Genomic DNA, 27280 nt, shown 5'->3' on the forward strand with positions numbered 1-27280 from the left:
CAACTCAACATGTTAATTTACCCCAGAAATATTCATTTAAAAAAATTACACCACGTGACTCGAGACGGTGTTTTCCAGGCACTTTGTCAAACTGTTAACGACCACCGATCATCCGACCACCACCACCTCCCCACCGAGTGGTGTTTTTCCTCTGGTTGCCACCAGAGGGGGTGTCATTTCCCGAGTCCCTGCCCACTGGTGAGTCCCATGGCAACAGATGCCACACGTGTCACCCACTGCATACGTCAAAACGCCGCCACCTCGATTATGTTTATTATGATGATGATTGTTATTATTTCTTCAACTTCTCATCTTTTTACCCATGTTAACATGTCATGTTTGTTTTTCTTAAAATATGTTGTATGTTGTCATGAAAATCAGAACATGTTTTTTACATTTTATTTTATTTTATTTTATTTTTTTGGTGGTAAACAAGAAAAATTATTTGGGTAATCTTTTATGCATGTAAAAATATTTGATTTCATATCCAACCATTTCCCATCTCAATAAATACCTAGTCTCACTTGAATTTAAAATAAGACAATAATAATAATAATTATAGAAATAATGTGCAAAATGTATATACACGTTGAAACGTATGTTCCTAAAATTTGATGTGTTATTTCTCATCATTTTGATTTTTTTCATTATTAGTGTATTTATTTTCTTTCAATGCATTTCCTACATTATATAAAAGCATTATTAAATTTTCAAGACATTTCAAATCAATTTAAAACGATCAATGTATTTTCCATCCCTTTCCAAGCTGAGTGCCATGTTACACAAGTATAATTATGCGATTTATCTTCATTTTTCAATAGATTATTATTTCTTAAACACAAGTATCCCTTTGCTCATCTGTCTATAGTGACGGGCAGAAGAATAAAAGTTGTTTCCATTCGTACACCAGAAAAAGTGTATCAGCTTTGCATTCAACGAAACATGCCTTCATTTCATACTGCTAAAGTCAATTCGTGAATCAATTGATGCATCAGATTCATGACTATGACTGCACAGTATGTGGCCTTTTGGAATTTTTCTTTCTTTTTAGGAGGCGGGGGGCGGGGGGGGGGGGGGTAAAATGTCTTCCTTGCCTCAATCAAGGTTTGGAAGCACTGCTTTATTGCACCACAATAATATATTCATTTATTGTGGTAGGAGGATGAGGAGGAGGAGGAGGAGGATGCCTGCCCAGAGAAAGAAGACGCGCAGGGGAGAGTGAGAGAAAGAGGGACAGAGGTGAGGGGGAGGAAGAGAAAGTATAATGGGGGAGGGAGTGAAGGAGAGGAGATGAGGGGGAGGGGTGGGGAGGCTCCTGATAGCAAGACACGGAAGAGCCGGGGAGGGAGAAGCTGGGAGAGCGAGAGAAAACGGGGCTGGGGAGTGCGAGAAAACACGGGGAATTACACTTGGCAGAAAAGACACGCATAGGAGAGGTCTGAGCTTCCCGAGTGGACATCCCCTCCACCCCCGCCCCGCTTCACTCATCATCCTCCCCGACCGTGTCGTGTCCCGGGGCTGTCACACCACGTTGGACTCGGAGGGAAGCGACATCGCCGTGCAGCCCGGAGCCCATTCAGAGCCCATGGGGTAACAGGTAGGTCTCACTTACGCCTTCCTTACAAATAAAAGCTTATTCTTTTTTTTAATCGGCTTTCGAAGACTTAGCCACGCTGCGTGTCTGCGCATATTTTACTCAGTTTATTTTTCTTTTTACGAGTTCCCGTGGCGTGTCCAGTTTCGAGTTGCAACTCATGACACTACGTCCACGATCATGCGTATGGATCTCTCCCCCCCCCCCCCCCCCCCCCCCCCGTGTGTCTATTGAGCTTTCATATAAATAGGAGTGGTATTACGATGGCTGCGCGGGGCTCGCCGTGACAGCCTCCCAAGAGTGAGCGGTGAGAAAGTACCTGTTCCGCAGCTGTCTGCCGCTTTGTGGAAACTGTCACACTCGTTGACACGCGTGGCGCATCGCACAATTGAACATGGAACGCACTTGTCTGACTTTGTTTGTGTTGACACGCCGCTCTCGTGAGTTAACTTTTCAAACAGAAACTTGAGTTTTGGCGACAAAGAACTAGTCGTTGGTGTGATCCTCGCAGCTTCAGGAGCACTTTTTTTTAGCGGGGCTTGCAACGCTTGTGCTGCCGTCTGGAGAGCGGAAGACTGGGTCTGAACCCTCCTCCGTCTGGCCTCAGTTAACCTCCAAAGGGGGCTTCTTCTTTGTCCAGCTGAAATTTCTGCTGCGCCAACAGACCAACTTTGACTACCAGGAAGTACATGATCACTTTTGACACCAGTGTTCGTGCCAATGCTACAATTTTATATTACAATGTTACTGCACACCAACAAACCGGAGTAGCATAAAATGTCACATCTCAGTTTCCTCACAAATGTGGGAAATGTGAGGCTGTTTCTTCGATCACCAAGAGGTTATTCTGTTGTACGAATGGCAACAGGTGATTGTTCCTTCTGCCATCTAGTGGAAATGCATTTCATTGTTTTGCCTATCACCATGTTGGAGCCAGCATAGCTGGATGAACAAAGATCATTGTTTGGAGAAAATACATAAACCAAGTAGGGAGCTTGAAGACACACCCAAACAAACAAACAAACAATAAATAATAATAATAATACAAAATCTTTTTACTTGTGTAATTATTTTAATTCCCGAGAAGTGATCATTTTGGAGATGTGAGGATTCCACTTGATGGCAGTGGAATGTACCTGTGGATGTACAAGCAAGGCACGGGGGAGTGTCTCTTTCAATGAAATGCAGGAGTGCCATCCGTAAATGGTGGCACATTTCCTCTTTGTATTAGGATTTAGTATGGCCACATCAATGCGGCGATGTTTCTTCCTTCATAAATGTGACATGATTATGGTTCAGTAAAAAAAAAAAGAGGGCTCTTAAAGTAAGACCCAAAAAATTGTTTCACGATACGAACAATAGGGCTCACAATTTTTGTGAGTGTTATGTAGGAGGAACATTTGCATAATGTGCAACAGAAAGTCTCAGAAAGTTTTTTTTTTTTTTTTTTGCGATTGTCCCATTCAGTAGCTTTTGGCCACATCGCTTGGTGTGCGGTGGGGCTTACAGTAGATGTTGTCATCATTGACATACTGGTTCCTTGATGTTCTGGGTCCAGATCTCAGCTCTGGCCTTCCTGAAATGAGTTTGAATGTTCTTCTTGTCTTTTTGTGGGGTTTATTGTGTTTTACTAAAAGGTGACAATTATGCATACTTGCTTGTATTGATGACTCTTGCCTTTTCTTGTTAAAGTGTGAGTAGTTTTTGTCAATTGGTGCCCTGCGATTGACTGGTGACCAGTTTAGGCTCTGTCCTGCCTCTCCCCACAAAGTTGGCTGGGATCGACTGCAGCTCACTCGCGACCCAAATGAGGATAAGCCGTATGCACAATTCATGATTGGATGCATGCAATATCATTCTAAATCGTATAGACTCTTTATGTGTACAGTATTCACATACTATCTCCACTCCTTATGCATCTATCACTCCATCAATCTAGCAGTTAATGTTCGATGAACATGGAGCAAAGCCTTTTCTGCTGAAAGGAAACCCTCTAAACGTCCAGGGCCCACACAGCTCAATTTGACAGTGACTAACTGGATTTTTGGATTAAAAGACTATCGGGTGATTTCCCAAATTGTCTTTAAGCCCGGATGGATTTGTGCAGTTGTTTTGACCTCCTCATGCCAGGTTAAGAGTTCCATCTTGAAACGATTAAGCCCTCCAAATTCCTTTATTGAGTTATTCAATTATCGTGTGATTATTATATTGCGTCCGTGTGCATGTTTGCGTCAGTTTTGCGTGGCCCAAAAGTTTTTTTGGTTGTCTGGCTTCTTGACACCACCTGTATTGACTTTCCCCAGTAATGCTTTGTACTTTCACCCCAGCAGCCCTATGCTTCCCCCTAAGGTGGTGTTTTGTGTTACCTCAATCTTTGTGTGTGTGTGTGTGTGAAAAGCAATGCTCAAACCATTGACCAAGACGCCAGCAAGAAGGTGAACGGAGGAGGCATGCGGGGGCGAGATCAACTGAAAGATGGAAAAAATATTAGCTGCACGTTGCCTGTGAGATTAGAAACGACTTTCCACTCGGGTCTGTCTCGTGACTGAGACTTCTTTCTAAAGATGATAACCTGAGATAAGATTTGAACACATCCTCTGCTTGCTTTTGGTTATCCAAAGGCTGGTTGGACTGTGGTTAGACAGACGTAAGCGCTGGTGGGTCTCTCGCGTTGAGAAAGCAATCCGACTTCAGCAAACGTCACGATGATGTTTGACTGATGAGTTAACGACCGGAATGAAAAGAGACAAGCGACTTAGCAATCACATCTTGGGTTGGGCTTGCACCTGTACGTTTTCATACATACCACAACCCACACATATGTGTGGGTTGTGTCAAGAAGGACAACCGGTGCAAAAGCTGTGCAGAACATGTCATGCGCTTGAGGTTTTTTTTCTTCTTTCTTAGAACATGTCGGTTGTAAAATAAGTCTTGTTTTCAACCACAGCTATACTGATAACCGGATAACCCATTTCTTGTTTGCCTTAACTCATCAGAATTGCTACTTTTTATCCCTTGTTTTATCAAAATCAAGACCCAACGTACTGACTCAAATTCTCAACCTTAAGTGCTGGGTACAAATAACCCAGCATCGGCTCTGTCCCTTTTGGACCCAGCGCTGAGCCAGTTTGGCTTCCTTTTGAAAAAGCAGTTTTAAGCGTGTTGCCGATGTATGAAACATGCAGACGGGACACTCGTCTCTCAAGGCGCCACTGTCTTTTGCTCACACGCAGCCTCAATTGTGGATCATTCAAGGAAGATTCAGTTTAGACAAAGACGATATCGTCCTGAACACGTTTTACAAGCTTTGCTTACCATTAGACCTGTGCATTGAACACGCACACACATTCTAACGCAGTCGACAGCAATGCGGAGGGTATGGTGCCTAGCTCATGGGCCCTGCAGCATTGAGTGCCTTATCGGTGAGCTGTTTGCGAGGGGGGCCTTTCAGTCCTAGACTTCCAGGCACACAATAAGTGTGGGAGGCACGGCGAGAAAACGAAGGGCTTGATTCGGGTGCCGTTTTGGAGGCTCGTGACGCTGCCCCCTCTCTGGTGATGCATGTGCTAGCCTGCCGGTGTGTAGGAGGTGCTCAGTGCCCCCGTGCAGGTTGTAGGCTGAAATGTGTGCTCATTGTTTCGTGGGCTCCATTCCCAGGGACGCACTGTGCTTCCCCCCCAGTGTGTACGTTTATATAGACTGTAACCACACAGCTTTTAATGACTGGAGAGAAATGGATAAAAGAGGTCAAATGCTCCATTAAGGCATGCACGCTCTCTCTGCCGCTTTCCTTGTGGTGATAGTTTGTTCATTTGCACACCTGTCTGGCTAACATGACACCAAATCAACTGTTGGTCCTCACCTTTGAAGATGATAAAAGAACCCGAAGGTGCTGTGTCTCATTCTTGCATTTCCCAATACTGTGAGACTCACACCGATGCACGGCCGGTTGTGGTTCGCAGGGACCCACGCGGATGTCTCCTTAATTTTTTTTAGATTAACTGCCTCTGTCGCACATTGTGAATACAGGTGCTCCTAATCCTGGTGGGGAGCCAGTGGGGGATGTGTGTGGAGCAGCTGTCATCTCTGTACATCTATCTAACGCTATCTAGCGATCTCATCTCCCTGACCCCCAATTAGAAACTGGTGAATTTGATGACTCATCAACAGGAACAACCCCCACTTCACACACACACACACACACACACACACACACACACACACACACACACACACACACACACACACACACACACACACACACACACACACACACACACACACATGTGCTTGTATTTCACAGCGATGTGAACACTTACAAGTATGCACCTGGCTGTCCACCAGAGCTGATCTTGGTCATTACATTTTCAATTAGGAAATCAATTTTGAATGGGTTTGCTTATTCCCCCCCCCCCCATTAATTAAAAATAATAAAAAGAAAATGGAAGCGTATTTTTTGTGTTTTGTAACACTGCATCGCTTCAGAAATAGTAGCTGTGACTAATTAAATGCATGTATTAGTTAATAAATAATCTCCTTGTAAAATTGAAATTAAAAAAAGAAATAAACTCTAAATAACTAACAATCAATTGAACTTTACGGTAAAGACAAGGGACACATGATATCGGCCAGCATCAGTTCATGTTTATTCTGATTTATATTGAACTTCTTCCCACATGCTGCACCGGTTGTCCTTGAATGGCCCACAATGTTGGACATAGGTAGGCATCCTCAATGTAATTACCTGGCAGGCAGGCCAGTGGAAAGTGCCGCGCGCGCACACACACACACGCACAGATGCACACAGATAAACTCCTAGTCATTCATTAATGAGTGACTTAAGAGTCTTCAGCATTGTGCAGAAAGCCAGACTTGTGTAGAATATGTAAGGTTAGTCTTCTAGACGATGCTGAAAGACAAAAACAAGTGTGTGTGTGTGTGTGTGTGTGTGTGTGTGTGTGTATATATATATATATATATATATATATATATATATATATATATATATATAGTGAATGAATGTGTCTTTTATACACACAGCATGAGCATTTGATGAGAAATTGAGCGGCTTGGAGCAAATACGTCTTCAGAAATGGTCCTCTAGCCTCAGGCTGCGGCTGGTGCCAGATTTCCATATCAAAGCTCAGGTATGAGACAGAGAGACGTAGTGAATGAGGGCGAGAACACCGAGACAGAGGCTGATGAAACCAAACGTGCTTTTGTCTTTTTATGTTATTGTTGTTTTAAGCATCTCATATTTAATTCTGTGTGTCCATACTGCTCATCTTAATCAAAACTCCTCTGGTTAAAATTCGCTAAAGTCGTGACAGAATTCACAAGTTTTGGCTGCTCACTGCTATCATCATGTGACAAGTGCAAAGACAGCTTTCTGCTTCTAGAACACATCTGACCTGAGCACTGGTGCCAATCCTTGAACCTTTGTTTGTTATACTGTATGTATATTTAAAAAAAAAAAAGGACCCATAAAAACAAATTACTGTAATTATCGTGTGTATGCGTGCAATCTGTGTTGTTGAAATGTCACTATCGTAATTTTGTGAGTGATTCATTCTTTGAAGCATTACTATTAAATATATATAAAACACCAGTGGGGGTGATAACAAAAAACGCCCAATTTATTGTTGTGCATCCCTACTCACAGGCAAATTTTATCTTTGCAAAGACTAATGTTGGTACCATACTGATGAACAGAGAGAGGGGTATTTTTATAAAGTATAATAGTATATATAGAGTGGAGTTTTCCTCATTAGAAAACATCTTACAGTTCACCTCCGCATTCTTGGGGGAATTTGAGTTGAAATTATTTTCATTAAAAAACAAAAAAAACATTTAGCTTTCTGTTCTAATTCCCCCCATTTTGTGGGAAATTTACAGTTAATGTTTACCAGCCTTTTTTTTGGAAGAGTTTGTTCATTTTTATTGTTAAAATGTCCTTTAATTTTTTTTCTCTCCGATGGATTTGAATGTGTTTCAATTGTACGCAGCTTTTCGTGCTCCGACTTGATGGTGACGCTCATGAATGGATGGACTCTGTTTGGCGCTGTTGAACATTATCCGGATTTGCAGAATTTAGTAATCCAGTTGTGAACTGGAGCGCTAAAGTGCCACTAACAAGACCTGTTTAACATTCCCCCGCCTGCTCACCATACAATTATTCCACTTGGCTGCTATTAACATGTACAGTAGGACTTGGCTTTTAATTGGCCTGATATGACTAATGCCAGATCAACTCGGATTTGCTAATTAGTTTTTGCTTTAAAAGTGCCATCAGGACATGAAATATTCATTGATGTGAGGTAGAGCGAGGACTGTGGGTGGAATTATGGGATATTAGTGCTATAGGCGGGCTGCTCCAGTGTGCCGGGAGAAGAGATTGAACCTTTGCCGGCTTGTTGTGGTCGCTTATTCATACTTTGGGTGAGGTGTTAGTGTTTCGTCACATGCCCACACACCACCTCCATTCAAAGCATTTCAAGGCCACATCTTTTCCACCAGTCCCCACCTATGTACTCTCTCCATCTCTCCAGCTGCCCCAATCGTTTTTTTTTTTTCAACCCACATCTTCAGGAACATCTGCACTATTATCCTGTAGTGCGGCGTGAGATTTTGGACATTACTCTTCTCACTTTCTTACGGTGTCTGTGACGTTCCCTGTCCACCCTTGGTGTTGTGATGGGGTCCCTCACATTTGTCACATCTTGTTTTTACAGATGAAACATCCACCTTGGGAAGCTTGAAATCTGGTAGCCTCGGCAGAGTTGAATGAAGCTCCGCTCCATTGACTGGCCTTCAGAGTCGGGGGGCTTTGGGGTAGTGGGGTAAGAGTGGGTGCACATCTTAGCTACACTTGTGTTTGTCAAATGTTTGATTCGTTTTTCTGTCAACATATCATTCACTAATGAGTCACTTGTACCAAAACATGCAAAAGAGCATAGTACCCTTGGGTGCGTCTCTCTCTCACTCTCTCACTTATCCAGAAGCTATATGGCTGTCATTGTAGGTAAGGTAAACCTACAATTTAACTTTAGAAGAGTGTGAGATGCCTGGGCATCCAGTTTCCCATCACACTATGGATGGCTTACAAGTTATGTTACTCCAGATGGAGTTGTGCTTACCTGGTTTCTTATTCGAACCATGACCGCCGTGACAAATTAGTCATATATGCTAGGGCTCCTCCAGAGTCATACGCTGCCTGCCTCACTCCAACATGCCTGATTCAATTGATCTTTATTATTTCAGGCTTTGACAGAGCTTGCTGATGACCTGATCGTTTGACTCAGGTGTGTTGCACGATAGAGAGATCGAAAACAGGCCGGATATGGCTCTCAGGGAGCCATACCCCTGATATAGGCTAATAATCATTTCTAGCCTCTAAAATCAAATGATAAAACCATATTGTAAAAGAGCAACATGGTTTTCCACAAGATTTGGTGTTAGGTCCCAACTCATGTCTACTTTGTTTGAATGATATTTGGACCGTCTCTCATATTTAGAAACATTTACAGATGACGCTCATTTGTTGTGCTCAGAGGAGGACATGAAAGAATGACTGATAACCATAATGCTCCAGCAAGGGTCTGTAAGAAATAATTTAATAAAAGCAAACCTCACCTCATGGTGTTTGGTGGTAGAGCGGGCGATGAAACGGATCTGAAATCCAAAGAGTACACAAAGTGAAATTCTGCAGTGTAACTCTAGATGATGTTGGAAACATGTTTATCAAATGTACGAAACTGTGGCTTAGTGTTAACGGCTTTCTTCTCGGCTCACCTTTTGGTTGCTTCCCCTCACACCGGCCCCCATCCTCTCCGTGCCCTCTACTCCTTCCCACTCATCCTCCTCCAGTACTGTTCCCACCCCTCCATCTTCCATCTCTCCTCCTCCTGCAGCACCGCCACCCTACTGTAAGTGGGCCAGGTGCCTCCTGTGGCCTCCCCTACTCTATTTCTCATTTTTACCCTATGTCTCCTCTGTTTCACATTTTCACCCTCTTCCTGTTCCCTTTCTCATTTATATCCCTCCTTCTGACCCAAGATCACATTTATACAGGACATCCTGTTAGTGCAACAGTTACCAAGCGGGGACACCTTGCAGGATCGCGATCTGCTTTCTTTGGCCCCATAAACCAAATGAATTGAAATGCAAAAGGTCAATACAGGTCTGCAATGAGATGAAGAAGGGGAACATAGTGAGCAGAGGGTAAACTGCATACAAAGCAAATGCATATAAAGTTTGCAACCCCCCCCCCATAAAAAAGAAAAAAAAAACCCTTGCAAATGCAAAGTTAGACAAAATATTGATTATAGCATGAAACAGAAAAAAACATCTCAAGCCTCTTGTGACGCAACTGGGAATGAATCTAATACTACTTTTCTGGCTCTTGGCTGTGCTCAATTTTAGCGTGCAGACCCCCAAATTTCACAATGTGGCTGCTGTGAAAATTATTGTCAAAGTCTGCTCGACGCTAAAAACAATATTGGTAATAAGTATTGAAACTTGGTGCAAAATCCTCCTCAAGCATATACAGTACACTATTTGCTGGCTCCCATTCATTTGAATGAGAGCCGCAGCCGAAGCTCCCGTGGTGGTCGCCTGGCCACGTCCGTTGTGGCACTGGCCCGGCGGTGGAGAACGAGGACACCGGTGAGTGAGGACGACCAAGCTGCCCCTTTTCCTTTTTAATTCTACTTTGCCCCTCACTGTTGGATATTATAATTGCCTGGATTTAATTGTCACTGGATTACGGTACAAATTGACTATTCAATTCTATTCTTCCATTTACAGTGTTCCCTCGCTGCTTTGAGGTTCATTTTTTGCGGATTCACTCTATTGCAGATTTTCAATTGTGACCATAACTTTATCTATCTCAAGTTTAACCTCCAAATTCGGTGGTTTTCCTGCTATTCCTGCTGGTGGTTTTCTTTCTGACTTCCGGGTTGAGTGAACGCTGGCGCGTTTGGCTGCCGCTGCTCAACCCGTGTTGTTTTGTGCTTTTTGTTATTGTAAAGTGTTTTGGGTGTCTTGAAAGGCGCTTATAAATAAAATGTATTATGATTTATCCATTTGTGTTCATATTGTATTTAATTGAAAGATGTTTGTTGTTTTTTTTTTCTTTTCTCTTCCTCCTTTCTTCTTTCTACATACATTCTTGCTGCTGGAGGCTGTAAATTTCCCCAGTGTGGGACGAATAAAGGATATCTTATCTTATCTTATCTTACTATTATTATTATTATTGTTATTTTTCTTCCTTCTAAGTGGATGAACATTAGGGTCACATTTGGTAATTTAATCTGACGCGAGCAGAGCGCCCTCCTATTATTTTCCCGACGGAACCTATGTTCGAAACCAATCAGCAGCTCGTGCTTAAACTGTTTCCATCCGGACTGCCTGGCACACTGAAGCACCGTGTTCCCATTTGGAGCACGTGTACTTAGGCACTGTGTCTTTTCTGGATAACCGAACGGCACTTCCGAACAATGTTCTGTTTGGAAACTCAGAACGTTATCGAAATGTGTCGAGCTGGATAGGCCGCACAGTAAAAAGCTGCGTTCAGAAATTGTGAGCGCAACGCGCTCAGCCACCGACAGCACGACAAGGACATCGGCAAATGCTTATGTTCAAGTTTTTGTTCAATTTGTCTTAAAACAGCATACAGGAACCAGACTAGAATCCCACAATTAATTTTAGCCAAAGGTTACAATCCTGGTGGATAAATGTGTCTTTCAAGTCCTTGTTGATTTTATTATACGAAGCGAAAGTTGCCATGACTACTTCCAGCGGCAGTGCTTCTTCTTTTTGAGAGAAGAGCGAAGAAAATGACGATAATGAAGAGGAAGAAGAAGCAGTAGCAGCATGAGCGAGCCTCATGGCCACTAACTTTGGTTTTGAACACCAACAAAAAGGCTTGCATTAAGGATGGATTAATTTACCAGGATTGTACCTGTGACTAAAATGCACAGCAGGATTCTAGTTACGGTATGCCAAGTTGAGGATAGAAATAAAAACTTTTACGTAGTTGTGAGCCAATGTTCCGTCGTACTCGTCCACTGTTGAGGTCACAAATCATGCTCCTCTCACAGTCTACAGTTTGCGTTTTATTCTTCATTTTGCATTTATAAAAGTTACATTTATTATGTGTAGTATATTTAGATGGGTGGGAACCATGCCAAGGGCGGTTGGGGGAGGTTGGGGTGGTTCGTAACGTCATAATAAAGGAGTAAAGTGTAAATCCATCCATCCATCCATTTTCTAATCCGCTCATCCTCACAAGGCTCGTGGGGGACACCCTGAACCTGTTGCCAGACAATCGTAGGACACACATAGACAAACAACCGTCCGTGCTCACACTCACGCCTAGGGACAATTCACAGCGTTCCAATAACCTGCCGCACATATTTTTGGAATGTGGGAGGAAACCGGATTACCCGTAGAAAACCCACGCAGAACATGCAAACGCCGCACAGAAGGCCCATAGAAGAATCGAACCCTGCACCTCTGTGCGGTAAGGCCGACACGCTAACAAGTTGACCAACAGTGTAAAGTGTAAGAAAAAAAGGAAAATAAACATTTCAAATTTCAAATATAAAAATAGGAAAAAAATGTCGACCTCTATTTGGCGGCTATTCGCTCTTTGCATGGGGGCAAGCTTGGAACTCATCAATGTGAAATGTGAGGGAACAATTAGGGCCGATTCACAACATAAAACGTGGCATAAATCCATCACCAGTTCTTACAAACTAGGCCTAATTTTCTTCATGTCATACATTTCTATTCAATGATGTGCTCTATTTTGATGAATAGGTGGTTTGACTTTTTTTCTTTTTGATAACATACCGACAGCGTGTAACGTGTTATGATTTCAGGTGTGATGGCGGTTTTTGTGGCTGTGTGCATGTCTGATGTTGCTCACTGTGGTCCAAGCGAAGATCAGGGAGTTTTTTTGAGTGCTTGGACGCATGGAAAATTATAAGGAACAATGCGAGCCACTCATCCTTCGCTGACGAGCCTCTCTACATCCAATGCCAGATCCATAACACACACAACGGGTCAAATGGAACAACAACTCCTAGGAAATGACTATGTTCGGGACTATTTCATTTGATTTATCATAGAAACCAAACCGCGTGCTCAGATGCCCGAAGCAGCAACGGCACAAATTGAAGTTTTGACGCCAGATTATGATGTCCAATATGCGCTGACAGCAACTAACGACAACTTTATTGCACGCTTGCGATCCTAGCGAGGATTAAGTGGTTCAGAAAATAGATGGATGGCCAACAGTCGCTGTGATACTGCTCTGTGACCTACTGTCAAAATAGTAATTAACATTTGGCCACGGCAGCCACGGTGAGTGATAGTTTTAATCATTTGTTTTTAGTTTGGTCCTTCAAAATGTCTTCACATGAAAATGGCCAGTAGCACTAAAATGTTTGGGCCCCTGATTTTATGTAAAACTATTTTTGTGCAAAGTTCATTGTCACTGCTAAGTAAATGATCATTTTGTTGAGTGATTTATTTTTGAACCATGAATATGAAATACATTTAAAGCACTTTCCCATGCGCAGTGCCGTTGGAATATTCCTGACAGAAATATACAACTAAGAACATTCAGATCGATTTTTCAGGAAATAACAGACAACTCTGTAGTGTGATGCCTTCCACACCTTTTGTGCAACCATCGTTTGCGCTGGTGCAACCAAGAAAAAAAACGTTGGGGGCATGAAATGGATGAAACAATCCAGACACTTCAATTGTTAGCACAAGTGTCAATGCTAAATGCTAAAAAGATCAGATCATATTTATCTTTTTAGCAATTGTAAGGCTGACTTCCTTTAGCCCTTTATAGCTGCCTCCACAGTTTTTGCTGTCTCTCTGTGGAGTTTCCATGTTCTCCGTGTGCTTGCCTGGGCTTTCTCGTGCGGCTTCCTTCCACGTTCCGAAATTTGCATGTTAAGGTCCATTGAAGACTGGTCTAAATTGCCCATAGGTTTGAAAATGAGTATGAATGAATGTGTGTTCATTTATGCCCTGTAAATGACTAGCGACCGCTCTAAGGTGCAGCCCCCCCCCTCCTCACGCCTCAAAATGAACCCACATGAGAGGTTTCGAAAATCGATTGATTGCATCGTTCTGCTTTAAAAGCTGGAAATACCTTCATTAGCATTGAGAAATCAGCGGAATGTACGACTGTGCTTGTTCTCTTTATGAGTATCTAATCTAAATGAATGTACAGTCTTGTCTGTCAATGGGGATTCTTTAAAATACAGATCACTCATTGTTTCTCTTTTTGTCACTTGAGTTCCTGTTCAGAAGCCACACGCGAACAGAAGTGAAAAAGTCCACATCCCCTTTTCACCCCCCCCCCCCCACCAGAGTTTTATGTCGGCGAAATGCACACCGTGCGCTTGCAACGTCCGTTTTCATTTCATTTCATCTCCTGCGCCTCCATTTTCTCCCGCTTTACAACATTTCACTCATTGTTAATTCTAGCTCTCATCCTTGCCCTCTTTTTATTCGTTTTCTCACAGGCGCACACTTCCTTGCTTAGCTTGTGCTGCCTCAGCCCCCGCCACCCGATCGTTTTGGTGGCGCTGGTGTGGGTGATCGGCATTTAGACCAGCACGTGACACTGTCACGACCCCACGAGGAGGGGAATTTGTGTGTTCCATGGTGGGTATTGTCCTTGGCCACTGACAGCACGCTTCAAAGCTGTTACCATTTCTTTGTCTTGAATTCCACTTTCCATGGTTGCAGTGGTTGCCGGAGTTCACCATCAGCACCATAAACCGGCAAGCGGTGACGGTCGTTCATGTTAATCAACAGGTGATAGTCTAATGTCCGAGCACATTTGACCAGCAGACGTACAGAAAAGATGACACGTGGAGAGAGGAGCAGACCAATGTGAGGATGTCCCTCAGCCTTTTAATTTCATCACAGTGGAGTTAGCCTTAAGGCACAACAAAGTACATTTTTCATGGCCTTTTCCTTTTAACTCCCAAAGATCGGTCTCCCCAAAAAACATTGGCTGTCAGTGGGGGGATGGTGTGGCGGGTGGGGGGGGAGGGGAGTGCTCTGCTTCTCAAACTTCTGATGATTTTATAGCGTGACATTTCAAATAGCCTTTGTCACTTAACCATACACCATATTTTACTTACTCATATTCTCTGGTAGGTCCCCTGTACTGGATGACTTTTTATTCAATTTTTATTGGATTGGATTGTATAAACTTTATTGTCCAATGTACTGTATGTGTAACATACAGCACAGATGAATTCTTGATTCATATGAATTATGAATGTTCTATTCATTTTTATTCCATTATTATGTCTTTTCAATACATTGTATGCTTGCAGATCTTGTACTTCGGTTTGAAAAGTGTATTTGAATAAGTTCACCCAAAAAAATGGTGTGTTGAATTTACTCAATTTAATTTTGTCAATAGTTGCACACAATCAAACAACTGGCTTTAGAAAAATTTTTCAAGGGCATGTATAATCTACTTAATCAATGTATCTGAATCCAGGTGATTTTTATTTTGTGCAACCATTCGATCAAATACAATTGAGTGAATTTAACATACATTTTTTTAGTGAGGAAAAAGTTGGTTGGAATGGTATTTTTAGGCCCAAACTATAAATGTCGCCAGAAAAAAAACAACAAATTATTGTCTCTTTGACTCATGGACTTGGATGTGGAACATAACCTTCACTATCAACGGAGGATTAACGTGTATCATAAAGTACAGTATACTGTACATAAAGTTGTTGTTGTTGTTGTTGTTGTTTTTTATATTAACTGAAAAACTGGATCCCATGCATCCGTGGGCTGCGTGTGCCGCTACTATTTTCGGATAAATTCCTGATCCGACAATAGTAGCAGTACATCATAATCACCCAACTGGCCAATTATTATTTAAAGCTACATCCACATTTGTTCCAAAGTGCTTTCTTTCAGAGCAACCGTTTAACTCTCATAAAGGACAATAAAGGAACTCATATTGCACTCTTGATTGATGGACATTTGCAGTGGTGCTGTACGACAGCGAGTCTTGTGTTCAAGTGCCTTCCTTGTCCAGTTCTCCATTAGTCCACTGAGTATCGCGACATAGAACATCGATCTCCAGCTACTAGTTCCTTTTCTGCCACAACGCCGCTTTTGTTCTCCATCGCTCATCCTTCTCCTCTTTTCCTTCGCATCCTCGTCCTCCTACCCTCTTTCTTCTCCTTCACCGTTTTTCTTCAACTCCAAAAATGTGAGTCTTTCTATATTTAGATGCCCCTCTCCACTCTCCTTGATTCCTCTCCCTTTATCTTACCTCCTTTTTTTTCATTTCTGCTGTTGAAGGACAGATCTGCCAAAGCGCTCAACGATTCCTCCGTGTTTGATTGTGGTGGCGTTTTGATCAGCTTGATGAGTGACGCGGCAGCCTCGGGCCATTCTATATAAGTGTGCTTTTATAAACACATCTTTGTATTATAATAGACTCAAGAAGATAATGAATGTGGCGTATTGATGCTGAAGCTAATGTAGTAAAATTGGGCTCTTTTATTTCGCTTTTGCGGGCTCTGCATTGTTTATGAATTCAATTTGCCATATTTGCCCATGAGACATCGGGAGGTATGGACTTGTGGCTGACTTAAGCCGCACATCTTTTTCACCTCTCCTTTGCTGAACTCGTGTGAGCGGAAGTGTGGATTTAAGAAAAATGCCTGTTTGTTTTCTTACAAAGTGACAGTACCACGGAGTTACTCTTACACACACACACGCACTCACACACTAACTCACTGGACACCCGCCTCAGCACCAGATAGCTCCCCATCAGTGAGTCACCATCATTCAAAAAGCACACATCTTAGTAAAAAACAATGAGCTCCCAGTTCATGATGATTTTTGAACATGAATTTCTTGCGCATTGCCTTTTTGTCATGTTTGACTTTTTAAAGCTTTACTTAATTGTACTACTGACTGCACGCTCATACTGAGAGCGGTTTCTAATATTTTGGTTACTTTTGTTGACTATATGAGAGAGACAACGTGAGCATTGCAATATTTTTCAGACTTTTGGATACGGCACTGGGATTGAAACTCAGAGTGTGCACTTTGCAGTTGTACAGTCAGGTCAATACTGTACATGTTGGAACATTGGCGCGGTTCACAATTTTTGGCGGCTCCTAATGCCACCGTGGATTTGAAATGCAACAAGCATGATGTGCTATAAATACAGACTTTAAGCTTTAATATGAGGCTACAGTCGAACATCATTACAATGTACCTCGATTGCATAAGAAAATGAAACAAACAACTCGAGCGTTCCTACTTCATCTCTGAAAACATTCAGTCAGCAAATGTTACCCCATTAAGCGACTGCCAGTGCCGCCGATGAAGACAACGGTCATCAATTTGGGATGTGCCGCACCCCGAAGCCCTTCACGATCATCTTTCAATCTTTTGGCCATGATTTTGTTGCCCATAATGGATGATTGTCAAAATTGTCGACTTTGCCAATTCGTAGTCTTGGCTGAGCTTTGTCCTTGAGACTCCTTTTTGAAAGTGAGAGACAATTTCAGCCTACACAGACAGCGAGATTTGCTTCCGTTTACCAGACATGTTCCGGACCATGTGCTCAGGACTGTGTCGTGTCTCTGGAAGTACGTGACGTTGATATCCCTCGCCGTAGATTTTGTTCATAAGTAAGCTCACGGTGGCATTTAGCTTCTCACGGTTCATTGTAATGACAGCCTTTTCATTATTTTGTGGGAAAATACTGGTCGCCAAAAGGAAGTTTACAAAATAAATGTGTTTGTTGTCAGCAAAACAACAACAAATGGAAAACGAATCACGTGAAATTGGGACTTTAAATGTGAACGTTTATAGGGGTGAAATCATAAGGTTGAAACGAGTTTCGACTGCATTTACCTTAAATCAAGTGAAGGTGTGGGAATTACAACAATTTGTAAATGTCCCGGGGTGGCTCGGTGGTGGACTGGTGAGCCTCAGTGCAGACTTGCAGGGTTCGTTTCTGGCTCTGACCTTTCTGTGTTGAGTTCTGCCTGTGCCTGCCTGGGTTTTCTTCGGGTACTCTGGTTTCTTCCCACATTCCAAAAACATGCATGGCAGGTTAATGGGACACCCTAAGTTGTATGTCTCTGTGTGCCCTGCGATTGGCTGGCAACCAGTTCAGGGTATTCCGTGCCTACTGCCCGAAGACGGCTGGGACCCTTGTGAGGACAAGCGGATCAGAAAATGGATGGATGGATGGACACCCTTCAAAAACGGGAGGCACCGTTTTTGAAGGGTGTAAAAGAGTTGTCGATTCAGCTGTTCCATGGCCAGGTGGGTATGCATTGCTGCCAATGAAGCGGGTTCCCTTAAGTTGGTAACTCAATGGGTGCATATGAGTATTTGCCAACATAGTGAATGGTGGTTTTTCACTGGGGTTCGTTCAAGGTTGCAAAAGCTGTTGGCAAATAGTTTTCATTGTCGCCAAGAAATTTTGAACATTTGCGAATGTCCTAGGGACCTGAAGCAAGCAGGGGTTTTATTAAAGAATACATAACTGACAAAATAGTGGTTTAACCCATATAATCCCAATTTTTCCCAGACATCTAAAAGTCAAAATCAGGTGTCATTGGTAGCCCCTTTAAGTAATCAGTAATAACACACTTTAGAGCCCTGTAAATTAAATCATTGTTGTCCTTTACAAATGTGACCGGTGGGATGAAATGGGTTAAATCTTAAATATTCAGGGCGTATACTTTTTCCTTGAACATCCATCAGAAAAAAAATTCAAGAGGAGAAAGGTCTGGTGAACGAGGCGACCCCTCCAATATCCTATTTCCCCAGACTTTGTGGGCATTTAGTAGATGAGAAATAAAAATCTTTTGTGATAAATATTAGTAGAATAATTTCAGACATCATCAATTGCTGACTATTTCAAAAGTAGAACACATTGACTTAAATCACAGAACTCACTTTTTGTCTAAATGGAACTAATATATTTGTGGGTGGTGGTATTGACATGGTGGGGTGGGGTGTTTGTCTATGATTATTTTGGGCCCAAAATGACTAGCTACGGCCCTGTGCTGAGCCAGTGATGTTGCAAGCTGGCTGACATATAATTAGCGGCTCATTGCCGCGAGGACTAATGTGAATTGCACATTGCAATTTACCATCTACACTTCATACGGACGTCTGTTATAATACGCATCAGTTTGGCGTTAAGACAGCCTCATACATGAGATGATCAGTTTCTCGATCAGTTGAGCCAAGCCCCCCGCCACTCGAGACCATCTCGGAGGGAGCGCAGGGAAAACTAAAGCCCTCAGTGGCGGCGGTCACTCTGATTATTTTATATCTTATACCTGTTTTAATATTCGTAACAGTTTTTAGTTTCAATTTTGTTTGTTTGAGGTGCAAAATGCCAATTTGAACTCCTAAACGGTGATGCCGAACCACTAGTTTCCAGTCTTAGATATGACTGCTGACAAATAGGCAGGATCAATTCTGAAGTATTTCAGACAATCTGATTATCTGGTCATTTTGACCCAAATATTTCAGAATTTATTGGACGGGACTTCACAGTGTAATGGACAAACGCCATACAACCAAAAGAAAAGAATTGCAATGTTATGCATTGTTGTCCAAATCAATTACCTGACCTGAATCTGACCAAGCATTACTTTCAAGTGCTGAAGATGACATTGTAGGGAAATTTCCCCAAGCAACAACAAAACAGTTTCGGTTGAGGCCTGCCAGAGCATGATTGGGGATGAAGTGCGGCACCTTAGGCCGTAATTGACTGCAAAGGATTTGGGGGAGGGCGGAGGTAAAAACGTCAAAGTTTGATTCATCCATCCGTCCATCCATTTTCTGATCCGCTTTATCCTCACAAGGGTCGTGGGGGATGCTGGAACCTATCCCAGCCATCTTCGGGCAGTAGGCGGGGGACACCCTGAACCGGTGGCCAGCCAATCGCAGCAAAGTTTGATTCATTTTTGTTCATTTATCCTATTATCTTGCTCCCTTCAAAAATAGAAGGCATTTCTGCAAACAGCTGGAATTCGTACACCGATCACCCAATTTTGATGTCAACACTCAAAATAAATGTGGAAGTCTGCGGGTTCAATTGAAATCCATCGCGGTGGTGTTTACAGCAAAAAGATGACAAGTGCGTCCATTCATTCATTCATTCATTCATTCATTCATCTTCCAAGCCGCTTGATCCTCACTAGGGTCGCGGGGGGTGCTGGAACCTATCCCAGCTGTCTTCGGGCAGTAGGCGGGGGACACCCTGAATCGGTTGCCAGCCAATCGCAGGGCACACAGAGACAAACAACCATCCACGCTCACACTCACACCTAGGGACAATTTAGAGTGTTCAATCAGCCTGCCACGCATATTTTTGGAATGTGGGAGGAAACCGGAGCACCCGGAGAAAACCCACGCAGGCCCGGGGAGAACATGCAAACTCCACACAGGGAGGCCGGAGCTGGAATCGAACCCGGTACCTCTGCACTGTGAAGCCGACGTGATAACCACTGGACTACCGGGCCGCACAAGTGCGTCCATGTCCCAAAATGTATGGATCTGACCATATGCTGTCTAATTATGTCTTTGTTCGGAAGTAGATGCGAGGCAAAATCCGTATTTTTTCATTTTTGTTTTTCCACCTCTGTTTACATAAGTGGTGAAGCCTGGCTGCTGGCTAAGCTCATGGTAGCAAGTCTCAAACAAAGGCTCCGTGTCTTGTTATCTGTTGTGTCCCCTTGAACTGCTCCATCCTCCCTGCTTTGCCTGTCACATCCTCCACTCCCACTCACTCGCCCCATCCTGCCCTCTGCCTTCCTTTATAACCCCTCTTTTGTCTTAGGGCCCCAATCATCCACACCTCCTCCTGCACCTTTTCATTTGGCTTCCCAAACTGTAGTCATGAGATGTTTTATTATTTGCAATTCGCAGCTTTTAATAGAGAGAAAATTTAGGCTAAGCCCCGGGTCGTCCATCAGGTTGTTACCATGGGAGGCCGAGTGGGCTTGGAGAGGAAGATAGCCCAGAAACGACGCGTGCACGCACACCCCCCCACACACACATATACACGCACACACACACACACACACACACACACACACACGCACACACACACACACACACACACACACACACACACACACACACACACTTACAAATTGAGTAGCTAGGTGACAAGAGGCCAACATCTTTGTGGAATTATGAACACCTCTATAACTAATAATCAATGAAAAATATTCACGCATACACATTTGAACACTAAACTACATGACCTACTGCCCATACGTCTGTTCAAATAATCTTACTTTTGCGCTAGAGCTGCCACAAATGCTAATTTAAATCATAATTTTGATTATGGATTGCTTTTTAGATAGAGCCTGAGTTTTTGCGGTTAATGGGAACCAGAATGAAGAAAGATGAAAAACCGCAATGTTGGAAATATGTCGATCATTCTTTTCCAAAGTAAAAGTGGCTTGCAAATGTCTGAAATATTTAAACCTAAATTTGAAGACCCCTCAAATTTGCCCATACAAGCTTATTGGTTGATATTTTAAATGGAACCTTGTCAGCCAATCAGAGAAGGACTAGCAGACGAAATGAAAGGGTTGAAAGGATATGTTGAGAAATAATGAAGTTATACTGTTTCACTCTAATTTCAAGGCAACTTTGGATCAGGTTTTCTGTAACTGAACTCACAAAAACATTCCCGCAAAATAAGAATCCCTTCATCCGATTCCAAACTCTTGGTTTGTTGTACTCGGCTTGGCGTGGCAATTCCTCCCAGAGTGAGAATTTTGACAGACTGCCATTTTGAGTGAACATGACAAGAGACAAGACGGGACAATGTGCAAACAGAGCTCAATCCGGTGACGTATATGCAATCGCTGTCACTGACTGGTGTTGTGGGGTCACCCGCGGGCTTGGGGAGCCAAACAGAAACTGTCACTTTGGGATGATCCTAGTCGGTCTTTACTACGACTGGATTTCAAGGTGATCCCCAGGGCTTAACACCTCGCGCGGCTGGAGGTGAGAAGACGAGATGGCGACCGGTATGGTGATGTCATAAGACAGGCACAAGACCGGAGGCTAATTCCATCACAGACCGTGAACCTCCACAGTTTGAGGGGTGACCGTCCGAGGCGTCTGTGAAGGTTGTTGGCCTGACTTTTCCGGTGCGGGTAGGAATGGAAGGGAACGAGGGTGGATGAAGGAAGTAGCATTAAGTCTCTCTAAGCCTCCTGGATCCTCTTTGGTGCCTCTCCACATGACACGACGATCCCTCTCTCCTCCACCTTGGCTCCTTGGAGGGCGGCCAGCCGGCGCGCAGACGGACGGACTGAAAGACGGAGGGAAAGAGAGGTGGAGGTGGAAAATACAGCATGCTGAAAGCTGATGGGACGGGTAGGTGCATAGATGGAGGCTGTATATGTGGAAAAAAAGAGTGTGCTGACTTGATATTTAGAATATGTAAAATAGTGAGATATAAAGAGCCGCCGCAAAGATGAAGCCAGAGGAGATAAAAGAGTGCAGAATGTAAAGAAAATGGAGACGCTAAGAATAAATTCTAAATGATTTTTTTTTTTATGTAGCTGGTCTACCTGTCTATCACTGGTTCTGTGCGTGCGTGTTATTTTCGTTTCCTGCCTTGTTGATGGGCGAACACGCTGGCTTGTCCCGAAAGGCTGCCAGCTCCGTCGGATTGGGGATTAACCTCGGGATAATGGCCTTGATGCCTCGTTGAGTGGAAGCAAAGCTGTTTAAAAATATTGCTGCCTGAGTCATTTTCCTCTTCTTTCCTGTCATTCACTCGCTGTCTATCGCTCATCTCTTTTCACCTCACCTACTCTTTCCTTCTTTCATTGGATCCCTCTTGTCCAGCTCTGCTTCCATGCTTGCTTTTCATGGTCACCTTTCACTGCCCTCATGCCGTGAAGGAAGACTGAGTGTAGCAGCGAGGAGCCATTTTCGACTATGGTGGGAATTTATGAAGCATGACAAATAAAACAGCCAGTGAGGTTGTTGTTTTAAAGGTAAATTTAGTTCTCTTTATTTTGCCTGACACAAAACTAACCAATGGCTGTCACGGGGGAACTAGGATCCAAATCAATTATTAAATAACATGTTCTGAACCTCAAAATACATGCTTAAACATTTTAGAATAGTTCTAGCTAGGGCTGACACGATCAATTTCCAGATCTTTTAGAGGCACAACAAGTAATCATTTATTAGACTGTTAATTGAATATCATAATCAACAATAATTCTGATTTCAGCTTCTCAACAGTAAATATTCTCAGATTTCTGTAGTTGTCCACGAAAGCAGACTGATTACCTTTGTATTTACCGGTAATCAAAAATACTTGAGACAATATCTGCTTTTACTTTGGAAAAAAAAGAGTCCATTTTTTGCTTGCTTTCTGACATGTAATTCACACTGTCATGAACTAAATCATTGTGAATTTGTGCATTTTCTACATAGTCTATTTCAGTGGTTCGTAACCTTCTTTGAGGTACCAAACCCAACCAGTTCATATGCACATGAGTGGAAAAAAAACAAACATTTATTTTTTTTACAAATTCATGGTATTTAAAAACAGTGATCACCGACAGAAGACTATCCCGCATAAGTATACTGTTTACTGTACGCACAGTGTAACTACCTTGAATGGAACATTTCAAACAGATAGATCTGTTTCTATCTGTTCAATCAATGTTTCAATCAAAGGGCCCCATTTGCCCACTATTGCTGTGACAAAAAACAAAAACAAAACAAAACTACAATATTCATCAACAAAAGCAAACAAATAAAGAATAAACTTTCTGTTTGTTTCATGGTATTATTCATGAACACCAAACTCATCTGCTTTTCCAATTGCTGACCGATTGCTGAAATAACCAATGACTTATGACATGTTATGATCGTTCATTGATACCGTAATATCTGCCCATTCATCTCAGCTATATGGAGCTCTGAAACAGAGTCTGACTCCAACCAGTCACAAGAGCTGCAACTCTGTTTTGTCTCCCTTGTTCACTCCTCTGAAGCCTTTTTATCAAGCAATGCACAGAACTGTGACATTTGCTGAGCAGACGAGTGCAAGTTGTATGCGGCGTGATTAGTTGAGGGTGGCAATTTTCTGTGCAGCATACTAGCCACTAAAGGATAACGTGTCACTACTTACTGAAAAGACCCATATTGTCAAAATGTATTAAATTGCATAGACAGCAGTGTTGACATAGGTGACATGACCTGCACAGCAATGTTCCTCCTGGCACTTGTGTTTTCACCCTTCACGCAATATCGTCAATTGCTAAGGATGCCATAGCTTGCAGGGGGCACAATACAATTGGGATATATATTCACCTACAGTATGACTCTATTAAAATAATTATTGCTATAAGTGACTCGATGTTAGAGTTTTTCAACATACGTGTTATTCAGCTGTTTTTTTTTCTTTCTGCTCTGACTTGCAAGCGCAAACTTGAGAAAAGAGCGCTGCATGGCGGCAGTGGATGCAGCTTGCAACTTTTCTCCACTTTGCCTCTCCCAGAAGTTAAACTTTATTGTATAAGTAAACATAAAACTTTTAAAACACATAGCTTAACCTTGAGTCTTCTAGCGTAATGCTAATTTGAATGTATATTCAAAAACGCATATATAACCCTTTTGAGGCAACTGACATTTGAACACAGCAGCAAAGCATTTAGACTTTCAAGATAACAGTACTCACAGTAATATATTCATTATTTTCTGTGAGGAGCTGAGACGTCTATGTTGTACAGACGTCCACTGTGATAAAAGTGTTTAATCCTTTTAATATTTAATGAGGTGATTATGGGATGTTGTTATAAAGTACAATATTATGGAATAACACCTTTGTTAAAAAAATAGCACACCGCAAACTTGGTATTTTTTATTCTTTTGGGATGCTGGAACAGATTAGCGGCATTTCCATTCATTTCAATGGGAAAATAGGATTTGGAGAGATCTTAACTAAAAATAGCCCATAACCTACTTACATTGACCAAATCTTTGCTTTTATTATTTGTTTTATTTAAATTGGGCACGATGATGTTTTTCCTGCTTTTAATATTCAATCAAAATCCACTACTTTTCAGTTGATTTTAAATTGGGTAACATCAATATCGATACAATGCAAACGTGACTTTTATAGAGTGTTTTATCGACTTTTGTAAAGGAAGCGAGTCAAGGCAAACCTCACATAAATAAAGTTTGTCTCCGTGTTTGGTCCAGAAGGTCGTTTGTATTGGTCTCGGGTCAAGGAAGCAGTGGACCGGCTCGGAGCGACAAATTGAATAGAGAAACAAGCACAAGGAGGAAGAAGCCCCGTCCTCTCACTCCATCACACGTCTCATCACTTTAGTCGTCTGGCCGGTGCCTCAAGTGACTTTGCTGTGATGTGACCGACACAAAGCGCCACGAAGGCTCAGCTAAGCGTGTGCATTTTAGCTCTTGCGTGCGCTTATTTGTTTGAGGACAGGAGCAATGTGTGTATGTGTGACTTCCGAGCAAGGGGGCCCTCGATCGTGTGTTTGTACGTGTGCATGCCCGTGCGGGTCTTGATCGGGCAGGGCTGAATGACGACAGTCACTTTTCATTTGGAGTCAGAAGAATGACAGAGCCTCGGATCTCTGGTGGCAGCTTCACCGAAACAAAACCAAATGTCAGCCTTCTTGTGTCTTCTGTAGAAAATTCATGGAAGGATGGATGTAGTTCATATATCAAGCAGATTTCCAAGGAAAGAAGTTGAGGAAAAACACTGGAGAGATTTGGGATTGCTCGTTTTGGAAAAGTGACTGGAGGGAATTGAACATGCTGAAAAGAAACAAGCTAATTAGGCGCGCGCAGATTTTAGAGGTCAAAATGCACTCTTTAAAAACTTCCTCCTTTCTGATTAACTACGTACTCCGTCTTTTGGACCAATGTGTGATTAAGCAAACATTTTCCTCCCTTGCGTGCTTCATTTCTTTCCCCATCATGATTCTTTTTTCAGTTTGTTTGTTTTCGTCAAGGCAACCTTTAATGCATTTTTGATGTTCACAGAATGTCGTATTTTGTTTGTATTCCTGCATCCTGTACAATCCAGGACACAAGTTGGAAAAAAAAGTTATAATTCGTTAGATTAGGTTAGATTAGATTGCACCGACGCCCCTCTCTCCTCATCCTCAACTTTAGCAGCCATCCATCCAGCTGCACCAACGCCGACTGTCCAACAGCGGCGCCGACATATCCACTGAACAAAACGGGCTTGTGAAAAATGCTGCCCATTACTGACGCAAAAAACACAAGCGCCCCAGGTCTGTCCAGCACCGACAGTCAATGGCGCCGGCATTCCTCCCAATCAAAATCCGTGCTGGTACAGGCGTGCTGCCGAGAAGGCGCAATCACCAAGCACAGATACTTCTCCTTTGACGAATGTCGTGGCCAAAAAACGCTGAAAACAGTCCATATCAGGTCCACACGATGAAACCACAAACAACGTGACAAAACAAAAGACAAAAACACAACAAATAAGCAAGGTTCTTGAAGAGCATTTGCCGACGGCTGCCTACTTGCCATCTTGGAAAAACAAAAACGTTTTTCTTATGCCTTTTACACACGTGAGAATTTTTCAAATCTCAAAGGATTTTTACTCTGTGACATGAAGATAAAAAGCCGACATTTAACAATGTTGCTCATACTGCGTGTGGTACGCTCCAATATCAGAATCAAAATCAGAATCAGAATCATCTTTATTGGCCAAGTATGTAGAACACACAAGGAATTTGTCTCCGGTATAACATGCTGCACTAGTATCATCGTAAACAACAAAATCATTGAACCATTTTAGAGTAACCAGTAGTTACTCGTCATATAATCTCAACACCAACTATCACACGCAGACCTGTCCCACCACAGATCTGGAATGTAGAGCTCAAAGACAGAAATCTTGCCTTTTTAATATGATCTCACAAAAAATGAAGAAGCAGATAAAGCAACACCCTGGAAACACAAGATGCTTACATTGAAGAGGGCACGTCAAGCGGAAATGATGGTGGACTTGGCACACTTTGGATGTAAAAGAAACACTTTTGGGCTTCACAAGCTACACGATCTGGTCCTCCATTTCTGAGTTGCACTTGACTTTTGGGCTCTGTGAACAGAATTATTTGGTATGCTTTTTTTCCCCTTTTTTTCTTTTTTTTTTTAAAGAAGGCCTAATTTTTGCAGGCTACCTCGTGCCGATGTTTCCTGAGTATTACCGAAGGGGTCGAAAGTGAAAAGTGCAGAAAAGTGACTTACACTGGAAAATAATTCTTGCCGCATTGGCAACCCACTTACGACAGTAAGTTGGCTACGTTTGGTTCCACCTCACCATTCAGAGTCAAATAAAGTTGGGGAATTGTTGGTTTCTCCACACACCTTGAAGATTTTTGGTCCGAAACATTGAACAGGTTTCGAACCATTCTGGATTTGATTATTGGGATAAATTCATTCTTAACACGCCTCAGACCACCTGTCAATCCTGTAGGATAATCTTCTCAAATAGTCTGGCATTTGTCGAACTTGGTCCAAAATCGAGACCAAAACAGCCAAATTGCTTTGTGTATACTAGACTAAGTCCGGTGTTGGTGTTGT

The 27280-nt window shown here is 42.6% G+C and overlaps 1 protein-coding gene across 5 annotated transcripts in view; it reads left to right on the forward strand.

Moving 5' to 3' along the window:
- The first annotated feature begins 1240 nt into the window (after positions 1 to 1240).
- Positions 1241 to 27280, forward strand: part of zbtb46 (zinc finger and BTB domain containing 46) — a 102927-nt gene continuing 76887 nt past the window's right edge. The window contains exons 1-2 of one of the 5 annotated variants that reach the window (XM_052056450.1): positions 1241 to 1597; positions 8326 to 8433. Coding sequence is in view for 3 of the 5 variants with exons in the window: in XM_052056420.1 (XP_051912380.1) it covers positions 22021 to 22042 (22 nt within the window). In the remaining 2 variants the exon portion in view is untranslated. Of the gene's footprint in view, positions 1598 to 8325; positions 8434 to 19861; positions 22043 to 27280 lie in introns of those variants that run through there. The other 4 variants (XM_052056440.1, XM_052056420.1, XM_052056430.1 and 1 more) reach the window with 4 other exon arrangements.

Source organism: Hippocampus zosterae, chromosome 2 (genome assembly GCF_025434085.1).
Source record: "Hippocampus zosterae strain Florida chromosome 2, ASM2543408v3, whole genome shotgun sequence".
Lineage (NCBI taxonomy): Eukaryota > Metazoa > Chordata > Actinopteri > Syngnathiformes > Syngnathidae > Hippocampus > Hippocampus zosterae.